At 38.6% G+C, this 14,639-nt stretch overlaps 1 protein-coding gene across 1 annotated transcript in view; it reads right to left on the bottom strand.

Moving 5' to 3' along the window:
* The window catches only part of DOCK2 (dedicator of cytokinesis 2), a 500,577-nt gene that overhangs the window by 48,648 nt on the left and 437,290 nt on the right, over nucleotides 1-14,639 (bottom strand). The window contains exons 34-38 of the mRNA XM_054038081.1: nucleotides 14,445-14,530; nucleotides 7,882-8,038; nucleotides 4,578-4,618; nucleotides 3,049-3,139; nucleotides 1,851-1,970 (exon numbers count right to left, since the gene is read on the bottom strand). Coding sequence (XP_053894056.1) covers nucleotides 1,851-1,970; nucleotides 3,049-3,139; nucleotides 4,578-4,618; nucleotides 7,882-8,038; nucleotides 14,445-14,530 — 495 coding nt within the window. The remainder of the gene's footprint in view (nucleotides 1-1,850; nucleotides 1,971-3,048; nucleotides 3,140-4,577; nucleotides 4,619-7,881; nucleotides 8,039-14,444; nucleotides 14,531-14,639) is intronic.

The following is a 14,639-nucleotide window of genomic DNA, read 5'->3' as shown; positions in this document are numbered from 1 at the left end:
AGACTGCTTGCTAGCAGAACATTGGCTTCGCTGCCTTCTGCACCATACACCCCACACCCCAGCCCAGACAAGGGAAAGGAGGGAACATGCTGGGGATGGGATGGCAGGGAGAGCTCTGCTATATCTGATCCTCCACTGATGTAAGGTCACTGCCAGTCTCGTGAATTGGGGCCAGTCCTGCACATCTGTAACCTACACTTGGATTGGGCAGCCCTGAATCAGAGAGGTGCTACCAGCTGCCTGCAGCAATCTGTCTAAGCAGAGCTTGGCTGAAGTGGAGAATTAAAGCTATTGTGTATCTAGGGTTATGTTGCATGGAGAGATATTGCTACACTGTCACTATTTCAAATGCATATAGACAGACTGCTAGATAACAGTTAAATAGCACTGCACTGTCTGTGCTACAGTACAGTAGTGAGATAGTGCAGAAGCACTAGAAGTTTCCTGTCCGAAAGGCTAACATTGGGGAAACAAGTTGGTACCAGCTAAGGATAAACAGTGGAACAAGAAAAAGTAAAGGAGCAATGCTTGGTCATTGTAAGTGAACTGCAGTATTCAACAGGTGGGATTGAAGATGTTCTTTTGAAGGTCAGAAATGGTATTTGCCATACATCAGCTGAGCTTCAACCAGACATAGAATAAGAAAAGATTTACAGGGGCACCATGTTCAGTGTTTTCCACTGCAAAATTATTCCCTACTGTATGTTGTCCAGTAATTTGCTCATTCTCGTTTTCAAGGGTTCTATGATGGGGTATCCACCCCACCCAGGATTGACAGGGGTTGAGATGGCCAGGTAGGCCAATTATCTCCACAGGATGCACCTGGAGGAGGAGCCAGGGAGCAGGGAACTAACTGAAAATAGGCACGGCTGGTCAGGAACAGGTGGGGCCTATAAAGCCAGGTGGCTGCTTCTGGGTAAGGGCAGTCACTCCCTGGGAAGAGGGTTTGGGGCTGGTACACCCAGAGGAAGAATGGGGACCCAGTAGTGTAGGAAGCAGTCCAGGGAAGGAGTAGTGAGGGTGAGAGAGGAAAGCCCAGAACTGCTGAGCTGAAAGCCCTTGGACTAGTACCCGGAGTAGAGGGCAGTCCTGGGTTCCCCTACAAGCCACTGAGGCCATGGCAGTGAATGGGGAGACTGCTAGTGCAGAGAGATATTGAAAGACTTTGGTAACTGGGAAGGGAGAAGGCTGAGTGACCTAGCTGGAAATCACAAAGAGGTTGCTATGGGTTCTGGAGCGAGAGGGAGGGAGAGGGATGGTGTGTAAACCGGGGAAGGGGGCATCTGCCCCAAGAGCTAATCCCCAAAGCACCCCAAGACAGGTTCTATCATGGAGTCAAAGGGACCTTTACTATTGGACATCAAAAGGTGCAGGATCAAGACCATAAAAAGGTATTTAGTAGCCTATATATGACTTGTGTGTTGACCGCTTGTCTAAAACTACATCTGTCTTTCTGAGATATCCTGTGTATTTTGAGGAAGAGGATAATGTGATGGAAGAATAAGAACTGAATTAACTGTATCAGTTTCTTGTTAATGGAAAATTCATTGCATGTCTGTAATTATTTTATTTATGTTGGGCAACATGCACTATTTCATTGTTTTGCCTGAGCTAAGAAAAAACCAGACTGGATGTCAGTTACAAACATTAGCCTTCTTCCTTTGTATATTTATTTATATGACAAATTTATTAAAAAGGAGTTGTCTATAATGAATCTCCTTTTAGATTAAATTTTCCACATTTCCAAAATTATTTTACCCAATAGCCAAACAGATGTTTTGTTATAATAAAATGATTGTTAAAGGCCACTGGTGCATAACGTAACACAGCCGGAATGTTAAAACAGTTACCTTTCCCTTGTCAAAGTATTCTATAATTTTTTCATACAAGTTCTCTTTCAACTGTCGATGGGTCTGTGAATACTGGAATTCTGTTTGCATAACTTGAGGTGCACACTGTTCATCGGACCACTGTGAGAAAAAACATTAGAAAACACATACTTTTGGAGGCAAAGTAAAAAAATGTTAAGTTTCTTCTGTATTTCCCAGAGAGTAGGGGAATACCATGGCAAGGATGCAATTTTTTTAACATGTTCCTGAATAACTGTTTCATGTTGGTAACTAGGGTTGGTCAACATTTTTTGGGTGGAACAGTTTTCTGTTGAAAAATGCAGGTAATACAAAATCGTGTCTATTCTGATGAAATGCTCTGAGGAAAAGTAAAAACATTTTGTTCTGAGATTTTCAACTTTTTTATTTTTCTATCATATTAAGATATTAATTTATTATGTATACGTAATATAGATTAATATAATATAAAAGTCAAAAAATGAATTGAAATGTCACTATTGAAACAAATGTTTTTCTGGTCCTGAATTTCAATTTTTCAGAATTTTCATTTCTCTGGATATTTGAGCTTTATGTACCAATTTAGAACTTAAAAACAAAAAATAGAATATCCCACAGAACAGAAATTACAGTTTCCAACCAGCTCTATTGGTCACATCAGCTACTTAACTAGATTGTAGTGAAAATAAGCATCAGTTAAGAAAACAGGCAGAGGGAATAATTTGAAAATATGACCCGTCATTTAAAATGAACATTTTAATATACCCATATTGCAGTAGCTGCCAGGGGCAAATTTAATTACAGCCCAATATTATATGTAAGTTTCCAATCTAGCCCTAATTTGGAAATTGTGAGTACAGTAAGGTCAGAAAAAATGCAGTAATTATGGAGGGCTAATTGCTCCAAAAGTCACATATCCTATCTTTATATTATTTTTGTCACAATTTTTAATTACCCATACATAATTTTAAATCATCAGCTGAGAACATCTAATATTTCTTCTCAGTAAGTATGCTCTAATTTTTATTAAATGTCTTAGTATTTTCAACTACCAGGAAATTAGACTGCTACCAATGAAATAATTAATACAAAGTCTTTGATTTATTGTGTAAAACAGATTATATATACACACACACATTTCTAAATCTGAAAATTGTGACAGCTCATTATATACATTCAAATGTGAACTCAGTAGTCTAACCTTCAAGAGCGAGGTATGGAGTATAAGGGTGTATGCAGCTTCTGTGTAATTCTCACAATCTAAATGAAGATCTCGCAATTTATACAAGTATCTGTTACAAGGGAAGAAAATCAGAGTTTAAAAATATACATAGAGTTCTGGCAAAATGCATTAATGGCTTGCACCCACAAGCACCCACGGTGAAACTCTCCACAGAAAGAATGAAAGATGTAATGGAGTAACCACCCTTAGAGATCTCAAGGTTATTTGGAGGGAAGCTATTAATTAACTCTTATTTGTCTCGGCCATTAGATTGGTCTGAGCTTCCTTTGTGTTGTGGAGCATCTGCAGAAAAGCAGGGTTAACAATCAGGCCAACTTTACCAGAGTAACTGCCGTGCCTGCACCTGTGCGGGTAAAACTGAGATGTGCAACAAACACATTTACTCCACATTTTCCAAACCCTGGTGCACTCTGGAGTATTATCAGAAATAGTTTGCCTTTTGACTGCTGCCAACTACCTGCCATTGTTATATAAATTGTTAATTGTTTTCTCCTGTGCTATTTTGCCCTAATTTTATGTGGATGTTTCATTTTACCCATGTAAATGCTACAGATAAGACTAAAGGAAGAAAAAAAAATATTGTTCCAGTTCCTCAGCTATAGTTGAGGAGTGCATAACACAGTACATCAAAGAAGAGCATGGAGGTGGTGTGCACGTGGCTTACTCCAATCCTGACCTGGCTATCATGAAGACGGCCTCTAGCATAAGTTAGAACAGCCTTCAGGCTGCTCTAAATTATATACCAACTGCCAATGGCCCCAAGGGTCTATTATGAAGGTGGGTATAACCATGGCCCAGCCATATCTCCTCCACCTACAGGGAGGGGAAGTGTGACCTAAGAAGTGATTGTCCCTGCACAGGGGACAGATTAAGGCCCTAAGTAAACTTAAAGACAGCATAAAGTCAGGTATACGCTAGAACAGTTTTGCTGGTGTGTGTGTGTGTGTGTGTGTGTGTGTGTGTGTGTGTGTGTGTGTGTGTGTGTGTGTGTGTGTGTGTGTGTGTGTGTGTGTGTGTGTGTGTGTGTGTGTGTGTGTGTGTGTGTGTGATATAGCTCCAGCAGAAAACCATACAATTACAAGTTGAATATAGTGCTGCATATTTAGCATGCTCTGTAGTCTGAGCACATACTACAAAACTGGAAAATGTTTCTCTGTCTCTCTCTAAATATATGATATGATTTGCCTCCAACTTCAAATCCAACTATATTTTCTTCATTAAAGAGAATGCAATGATTCATTCAAATAAACTTTGTTCTAGGGGAAAAAAGTGCTGTTGATGAATATGTACAATAGATTCCAACTTTCTGAAAGCTAAGCAAACAATAGATTAAAAAGTATAAATGAGCCTAAGGATATTATGGACTCATTGTGGATGATGAGCAACCAAGGGCATAACACAAACCCATATAGTATGCTGAAGACAGTGTGCATAAAAGGAATATTACTGCACTCTTCAAACAAAAATCAATAGAGCAATTACCGTACCTTATATACATCCCTTCACGGTTAATGTCTTTGTAGAAATTCTAGAGGGGGGAAATAATTACAGTGTTAGTTTTCAATCTCGGTTATTAAAATACTTTTCAGGACCAAATTACTCATGCTAAGTATTATTTTCTTTTTTAATTGTATAGACAGTGCAGAAAACAGAACATAATTCTGTATTTTGGCTCATTTTGTCATTAAAATTTTAAAACTTAAATTATTAATATCACAGTTTGTGATATGCATTATTTACAAAACATTCTCAATTAAAATCCGATAATATGGCTGCTTCAAACAATATTTTAGTTCCTTTATAGCACAACCATATATAAAATCTTCCAGTTCACTATTACAATTATTAGTGATGGTTCTTTTCTTTGTAAAGGGGGAAAAGGGTTATCCAAAGGCGAACATTGATGTTACATGCTCCACCAGTTAGCTACTAAAAGGGGTTTGGGATTTCTGATGATGATAGATCTAACAAATACTTCTGAGCTATTTCTCTAAGGAGGCAGAGTTCAGGAAGGGCGGCAAAGATGGATTTGCACATCTGAGACTGTTGCGGGCCACTTTGGTTTCCAGTGTACGTTAAAGCAGCCCTTAGGACTGCTCTAACGTGCCCATGTTAGAAATGATTTTCAAGGGACTAGTTAGAGAATAGTTGGAATATTGTACACTCCAACCACAGCAGCTCCCTTGCTGCCTATGCCCTTCACTGGAGACTGCCAATGGATTGGGGGGTGGTGGTATAGACTCATAGACTCATAGACTTTAAGGTCAGAAGGGACCATTATGATCATCTGGTCTGACCCCCTGCATGCTGCAGGCCACAAGACCCTTCCCTGGACTCTGCCGTTGAAGTCCCCAATCCTGTGTTTTAGTGACTTCAATTGGCTGAGACCCTCCTGCTAGTGATCCCTGCCCCATGCTGCGGAGGAAGGCGAAAAACCTCCAGAGGCTGAGCCAATCTACCCTGGAGGAAAATTCCTTCCCGACCCCAAATATGGCGATCAGTAATACCCCGAGCATGTAGGCAAGAGTCTCTAGCCTGACCCTTGTTGGCCATTATGCTATTTACGTACCATTGCTTGGTTTTCCTTGGCTACTATGTTTTACCATTAAACCATTCCCTCCATAAACTTATCTAACTTAATCTTAAAACCAGACAGGTCCGTCGCCCCCACCGTTTCCCTCGGAAGGCCGTTCCAATATTTCACCCCTCTGACAGTCAGAAACCTTCGTCTAATTTCAAGCCTGAACTTCCCCACGGCCAGTTTATATTCATTCGTTCTCATGTCCACATTAGTACTAAGCTGGAATAATTCCTCTCCCTCCCTTGTATTTACCCCTCTGATATATTTAAAGATAGCAATCATATCCCCCCTCAGCCTTCGCTTTGTCAGACTAAACAACCCAAGCTCCTCTAATCTCTTTTCATACGACAGGTTTTCCATTCCTCTGATCATCTTAGTCGCCCTTCTCTGCACCCGTTCCAGTTTGAGTTATAGGTCGTTATATCAGCCCTATGCTTTTGGAGAAATTGCCTGGTGAAGAAATCCTGCTACTATCCAACCCCTTTATACCAAAGAAAAGACTTAATGACTGGTGAATGTAGCCTGGGACCAGACTCAGAGACTTCAGTGTGACTGTTCTCATGAGTAAGCTTCATCAAGCTCAGACACTTGGTCCCTTACTACCAGTGCATTTTATTGGCTTCTCTCCCCTCTTGATGATTTAAACACAGCATTTCTGACTTGCAAACTGCATGTAGTTGCCAGTCTAGTGGGTGGATGCTTTCTTCCCCAGAGCCCTGCATTGCAGGAGGAGTTGAAAAGGGGGGAAAATACAAAAGAACTCTCCTCATCCCCGATCTCAAGGGAAATAAAGTGTCTAAACAAGTAAAAAAAAATCTGAATAGTGGACTGCTAAAACATGTCAAGAGAGCAAATGGATAAAACATGCCACAAGCCAAATTAAAGGCTGAATTAATGATCAAAGATGTGCTTGCTTTCTGGATACACAATCCTTGGCTAATTGACAACTAAGGGAGTATGTGGTAACTATCTGTATATATGAAGGGGGCAAACACCAAGAAGAGAGAGATTTTCTTAGGATGGGTCAAAGTTGGTATAGCAGAATGAAGCTGGGCACAGGAAATGTAAGATGAATTCAGGAGAGTCTTCCTACTAGAGTTTCTTATGTTTTGTTGAAAAATGTGTGTGAGAGAGAAAAAGGGCATGGAAGGGAAGAAATGGCAACATTTTCTGCACAAAGGCTTTTCATTTTCCAATCAGTTCTGCCTTGCAGTGAGGTTCTGCACACTGCATCAGAGTTTAAGGACAGCGAAGGATGGAACAAAATTTGGATATAAAACCTCGTATTTGAGAATTTAAACCAGTGTCTAATTATTAAGCATTAGGATGAAACCTTCCCCAGGGCAGATTATCCCATATTTGCGGATTAAGGGGTTTCTTTAAGCATCTGTTGCTGACCACTGTCAGAGCTGGATGGACATCAGGTCTGATCCAGTCTGGTAATTCCTGTGAATGAGGATAGGGGTGCAGTTCAGGGTATGTGAATGTGAAGAATCAGACGTGCAGATTATGAATGTTTGTTTGTTGGAAGAGGAAGGGAGTTTGTTACTCCAGCTCCTCAGCTTCATGTGTTTATGTATATGGGTGGGGAGGCCCGAAAATGAAGGCTGCTTTGGAGATTATTGATGGTGGGCTTCACTGCTGATATCATGGTTTTCTAGTGATTGTTTTGTTTAGAAAAATACTTGTTTAACTCAGTTAAGGTTGTGTTTTGTAGGGTTATTTCTTTGTTTCTTTGTTGTCTTCACAGCTCTATCACACCAGTCCCTGGCTGCTTTGAGGAGGTCAGAAGAAAGTGTTCTCTGATACTTGATCTGTTCCCTAACTGGGGTGGGGGAGGGTTGAGAGTGTAGTGGATTTTTCCAGTGAATAACTCCAGTGCCTCCTGCTGCTGCTGCTCAGAGTTTTGCCATGCAGCAGCAAGAGTAGCATTGTATGAGTTTCACTAATATTTCTAGACAGGCCAAAGTAGTATGAATTTCATTTTGCTGCTTCCTGGCAAAGTTAAGAGCAGAAGCAGTGGCACTGAGCTGTCTGCAGACTAGGGAAAACAACACTGCATACATTCAGATTTGGAAGGCTCTCCCCACAACATAAATTGATGTCTTAAGTCACTCATTTTCCTGGGCAAGCTTTACACGTGCCATTGGTGAGAAGATTTTTGAAGCCCTTTTCTAGTTTTATACTTTATTTTGCAAGGAGACACATACCAATAAGTTGACAGTGCAGCTCATGCGGTTGTCCTTGCTCTCATCATTCATTACTGTTCGATAATCCAGCAGCTTTTCCAAAAGCCCTTTAACTAGGTTTACAAAATTTTCAACTGTCTTGGAAATGTCACGATACTCTGAAGAACATTCCATGAGTCTGCAAACAATGAGAGAAAATTGCTTTACAGCTATGTTAGAACAGCTGCACCCTGAGTTGAGATGCTTTGGGGCAAACACTATATTACAATGATGATAACTATATTACAGTATTGATCATAAAACAGGCATAGAGTGTATTTGAGATTCCCTTTGTGGCTTGATAATCTACACATCTAAAAGTTGGATGGGGAGCAAGTCCAAACAAAGAACGGAATGTTTACTTTTCTTGTCTGGAAAACAACTACAATTTCAAGGGTGCAGGTGTGTACATATGTGCTTTGCTGGGGTCCCATTATTTCCATTCCCCTTTACTAATTGCAAAGTCAGTGTGTTACAAAAACCCTCCCTCTACATGAGTCCTGACATCAGCCAGAAAGGATTGCTGGAGGGTGTTGTGGCAGTTGAGTATAGTGTCACCCACACCACCACCAGCTGGATGGGTGAATTTAGACACCAAACCAGAATTCCAGCTCTATCCTGTGTTCCATAAGGACATTTTACAGGTGTGTAACATACTCCATGAGGACTTTAGAAGTACACCTCATTTTGGATTTCATAAATACACAAACTTCTGGGGATAAAGTAAAACAACAACAAAATTTTCAGCAAGCATACGTAATAGGAAGCAACATGAAACTTAACACTTATAAAGGCGTCGTACACAGGCACACGCACAAAAATATTTATATATTGCATTCTGAGGGTACATCTACACTGCAATAAAAGATCTGCAGTATGGCCGCAGCGTGCTCTGTCTCGTAGGGCTCAGGCTGGGGAACTAAAAATTGCAGTGTACCTGTTTGGACTCAGGCTGGAGCCTGGAATCTGAAACCCTGCTAGGGTGGAAGGTGTCCGAGGCTGGGCGCCAGCCCGTGTCTGAACACGTATTCTACAATTTTTAGCCCGGAATCTTGAGAGCCTGAGTCAATTGATCCAGCCTCTGAGACCCAGTGTATTTATTGCAGTGTAGACATAACCTGAGACAGTTCCTGCTTCATGCTCTCATGGTGATATGTTTGTACATAAGAAAGAGAGAAATACAAGTTGGATAATTCACACAGTGATCTGACTTCAGTTTTGTCTTTGGCATAGGACAGTTGGGGGTTCATTTTGCAGTTCAATTTTAAAAATGTGTTAAGAGATGGCCGAAGATCTCAAGTCTTTTTTTCTCCAATCTAACTACTCTGAGGAGATGCAGTTATTTTCTTTTGTTTTCAAGTTAAACATTAGTAGGATTTTCATACCAGTATAAATAACAATTGGAAATCACATTACAAAAAATAAGGCAATTCACTAACAAGACTTCATCATTGCTATTTGGCCTTAATTAGTAAATAAAAACAAAATTAAAAAAATGAGAATAACTGTGGACTTGACTGCTGCAGATTTAACTCTTTCCCCGTGTTTCTTTTTTTGTGATAGGTGAGTTTTCACCAGCATTTCCCAAATTGTATTAAACCTGCAAGTTGTCCTATATTATTTACAAAAGTGCCTAAATGACTTAGGAGCAGAAGACATTGATTAGTGGTCACTTTTTGTTTTTCCAGCCACGGAATGATTATTGTCTTGAAGATTTTTCTCTCTTGTTGTTTAAGGACTTTTTTCCTAGGCATTCTATTTCCCCCCCCGTTTCTCTTTTTCACTCCATTATGTTCTACTTTTTTTTTATATCTGAGTAGTTACATAGTTATCTGGTATATTCCATTAATGGTTTCATATCTGAATGTTTGGAAAGTACAGTAAATTCCACTGGAAAATTATGAAAACACATTGGCAATTGCAGAATCCTCACTGAAATTACATTGTGTGCCTATGTTGAGCTGTTTCCTTGTTATACCATGTGTTATTCTTGATCTCTCAATGTTTCATTAGCTAATTTCAATTTATATGTAAACAAAGGTATTCTGTAATTTATTATTGTTCTTTGGAAAATGCAGCATTTGAATCGGCATTACAGATTATTACATTTCTTGTTAATGACAATGTGAGCTTTTGCTATTTAAGATCTATCAAGACTTCTACACATGTACGTATTCATATTAAAAGTTCTTTCACAGATTTCCTACAAAAAAATCTATCTAGAATAGAACAAGTCAAAAATGGGCTATTCCCTCTGTTTCTACCCCACTCACTGTGTATGTGTATACTCATACCTTGTGCAATGTGGGAAGTGGGGAGAGAAAGAGATGGAGGAGACTTGGATAACTGGTATGAACTGATTGTGTTGAAAGATTAACTGAAATGCTTTCAGAAAACAACTACAAGAAACTGCTTAAGATCTTAAACACATTACAAAACAGGATGTTAATTACTAGTGTCTGCAAACACATGTGCCCTGAATCAGCAAAGAGCTTAGAGTACATGCTTAATTTTAAGCACGTGTAATAGGATGTAAGCTTAAGTGCTTCATTGAATCAGCATCTGAAATGTTACTATGAAATATTTTAAAGCAAAATAATGATTCCTTCACTTACCTGCAAGACTACACTTTTTGATTTTGTGGTTCACCGACTTGATGACGTCACTAATATCTGAATAAAAGAAAGGAATTAATCTCCCTGCCATTATTTAGATATTAGTGACATCATCAATTCTTGCTGTGGGAGAACCCTAAAGTCACTTCCTGATAGGTGAGAAAGTAGGGATTTTCAGCTATTTTGTTTTAAAATGTTTATTTGTAATATTTCTGATATTTTCTTAAGTTCAAAAATGGACGGAACCCAGCATGCCCTTCATTCTCTCTTCTACAATGCTTTGTGTCAGTGGAAGCAAACACTACAGGCACCGCTGTTTGAACAACAGAATGGTATTTTTCATCTAAAATGTGCATGTCACAACTGATTGCCATTTCAAGATCAAAACTCAGCTCAATTTTTTAACGTCTAAGAAAAAGTAAGTTGCACGCTGTGTGAGTGATGGAAGAAGTGGGCTCTTACTCAGATGAAGGGATGAGTATAGTTCAACTTTTAAATTCTAGATTTGATAAAAAATATGCTCTGAGGCTTCCTAAATAAGGGATTTCGATAGTTGTCCAAATTCTGCACTTAGCCAGCATTTACTACAAGTGACCCTGGATTTACACTGGTGAAACAGAAAGCAGAATTATGCTCACTAAATCTTACACTCAAAGCATGAATTGATTTTGTCACATAACCCACAATCTAATAACTATTGATTACAGACGTTACTCCTGGATCATAAATGCTGGAAAAATCATGTGATGAATCAGTACTGTTTACCATCCCAGAGATTAAAAAAAATACTGAAGTTTGAAACAACGTGGTCTTATTGGTTAGGTAATAAATGAACCAGGCTGGCTGCATTGAGTTCTGGGAAAACTAATAGCACTAGATCTGTGTGAAACCCTCTGTCCTTTAGATTGCACAAAGTTCCAGGGAATCTTTATGGCAAACTTTGGTTCACATTCCCAAATTATTATCTTGGCCTATCCCAAATCTCAAGCAAGAGACTTAGACAAAATTCTGTAACCTGATGAGTTTAATCCTGAAGCTCAGCCAGATCATAAAATACTTGTAGCACTTTGAAAAATGTCCTGCTGAAATATTTTAATGCTCTATCATTTTCTAGAAATCCATATATTATCAAAGTCCAAAATATCAGTTAATCTAGTCACTACTATCTACTATATCTTCACAGAAACAGTCACCTTTTTCTAAAAATTTCTGTCTTTGAGAATGACTAGTCTACTGTGTTAATTACAGTACAGGTTTCCAAGTTCTGGATGTGGCATAAAGCATAATGTTTTGAGTTATATACTGGAACTAAGAGAGCTCCTTTGAAATTTAGATTTTTGTTAAATACTTTTCAAAGTGTTATTATTTTACAACCTTTGTAGAATATGGAATTCTTTCTAGAGCACTTTCAAAAGCTTTTCACAAGTATTTTATAGGTGTGCTTAAATAAGAAAATTTAAAGTAAATATTTTAATTGAAAAGAAAAATGACCGCTCAATCATTGAAATAAGTTATTTCATTAATGAATTCCTTTCCTGTAGTTTTCCAAAATATGGGAAGGAATATCAGCTAGTGATTGAATAAGGCAACTAAAAGTCAGGTTTCTCCAATACTATCCTTTGCTTTGTTCCTATGAAGTCATCTTACTTGGGCAAGTCACTTAACGTGGATATCACATTGCTTTTCTTCCCCTTTTTCAGATGGGTAAACTGTGTTGAAATCCCCAGATTAAAAGTTCTATGTAAACACTCAGATTTTACTAGCTTTAATTTGTGAGCTTTTCATAGCCATCTTTTCCCTTCCTCACCTGATGCTGCCCTATGAACAATTAATCTCTAATTATTAAGCACACTATATTGTTGAGTTTTGGAATGTGGCATCAGAGGAGATCTCAAACCCCTGTTACTAATTCTCTCCTCTTGTCTTTTTTGGTTATAAGGAATCATGATGGACAGACAAGTCACACGGCCATACCAGCTGTGGATACTGATCCCTACCATATGTAATGGATAAAACCTTCTTGTAACTCTGACCCATCTCATGACATTGGGGGCCCGTAAATAAAAATCAGTCTCTTGCTAACATTATTACATATCACACCTGGTTTCAGAATAAAGTCAAACCTCTGATTAAACAGCACAAAGGAAGCCACGTGAATTGCTCAGACTGGTAGGGACCATAACAGTGAGGTCATTGAAACCCATACAATTTTTTCTGGAAAAAGTAATAAGGGAGGAAAAATCAGCCTTGCAGTAAATCCAGGGGCACTGGAGATCTACAGTGGTGGGGTCATGAAGGGGATTGCAAACTGCTAGACAAAGTCATTCCAAATGTCAAGAATACTCAGGAGTGTACACAAGAAAGTCACTTGGGAAATGTTTCTTTTCTTTACAAAAAAACCCAGCTTTCAAGTGAGACTATTGACCATAGGTAACAGACCTACATACTGAAGTTGTCAGTTTAGGCACACTTCAAAATGCGTAAGTATTTTTAATTTTGGGAAGCTCAATTCTATAGAGAAAAAGCAAAACCTCTTCTTTCTCAAAGCCTGCTGTGATGTATACAAGTTTAAATTACTTCTTTTTAACATTCCCTCAGATCTTTGTGAATCTGCATGTAGTGGCAGTAACTGTTGATGAGCAGACATACAGAGAAAATAATCAACACTACAAGAAAAGCTATACAAAATGAGAGCCTTAAATTGAACACACACAAATGATGACTATGCTTAGTTACATAGGACACACAATGGAATTCTGCTGGACCCCCACGTAGTAATGGAAGAATTCCCAAACAAGGAAGCCTCACAGAGATCTAGAGGCACGTTACAATATCCTATCAAATTCATCAGATGTAAGTGTTCTATTCAGAATGCTGCTTGGAGAGAATATAGGACATACTGGGTTGATCACTAAATGAGAAGTGTTTGGGGGGAAAAATGTTGTCACTGGAGAACCAGTACTGAAACATTTTGAGATTAACAGAGGCCAAGTTCTCAGATGATACAAACTCACATGGATTGGAAGCTGACCTGCAAAATGAGCTCCTGCTTCTAAGGAAACCATTGTACAAAACATAGACTTCAGAAAAAGTTCACAAAGTGCACAATCACATATTAAATATGAAATACATGCATGGAAGAAGCTTCTTGCAGTAGACGTACTTTCAAGAACACCTATGAATAGTGAAAGTAAGGCACTGCAGGAAGAGCAGTTCAAAATAATTATGACTCAAATTCTATGCATGTTTGAAACAGAATTTGAGCAGCTCAAATGAGAAACCCAAAATGTCCCAAGCTTGAGATAGTAAATATATATGGATGGCACTTCCAAGCATGACAAGTTACTGGAACTATATTTATTAAATTGCAGCAAATTATGGTCACTGCCATTATAAATCACAGCATAATGTTGGAAATACTAAGCATACTCTCCTTCAGTGCCCGTATGATATTGAGAACTGTAAGAAGATAGCCTGAGATGCCCTGTTCTTGCTGGGCATGCATGAATGCCTTGTCAAAGATAAAATATACAATGTGAAAATGTGAAATAAACACAGGAAAGGGAATGCAAAAGAACAAAAAAAACCACCCATGAGATTCTTGAATATCCTTGATCCAGGGTATGCAGATCCGTTTGAGTTAAACAGGAACAATTCTCTCTCTTTTAGTGGCCAACTACTTATATTTTCTTAGAAATTAAGCTGTTGGAAAATATACCAAAAATCAACCCACTGACATTTCAAAGGGCAAAACCATTTAAGTTTTACTAAAACAGTTGCACTCTGTGCTTCATTTTTAATCTCATCTCATACAGTGTTACTTGGATTCTGTGTAATGGATTTATTTCTCAATGAAATCACCTCTTTTGGGGGTAGAAAAAGATAAGGAAATGGGTCATTAGGTATTTGTCTCATGAACACACTACTTACATTGACTCAAACAGCTGCATGTACTGCTCATCTCCACGTCCTCCTTCCACTTCATGGTCCAAATTTAAAATTATTTCATTTTCAAACTTGAGGGAGGGAAAAAGACAAAACACATGTATTTGTCTTGACAAAAGACAAGAATAATGCACAATACACATACAACAAGAAAATTCAAGTAAGAGAAATCAAGATATC

Source organism: Malaclemys terrapin, chromosome 8, assembly GCF_027887155.1.
Source record: "Malaclemys terrapin pileata isolate rMalTer1 chromosome 8, rMalTer1.hap1, whole genome shotgun sequence".
NCBI lineage: Eukaryota > Metazoa > Chordata > Testudines > Emydidae > Malaclemys > Malaclemys terrapin.
Note: the sequence above shows the minus strand (reverse complement) of the source record. Positions and strands in the feature narration are given on the sequence as shown.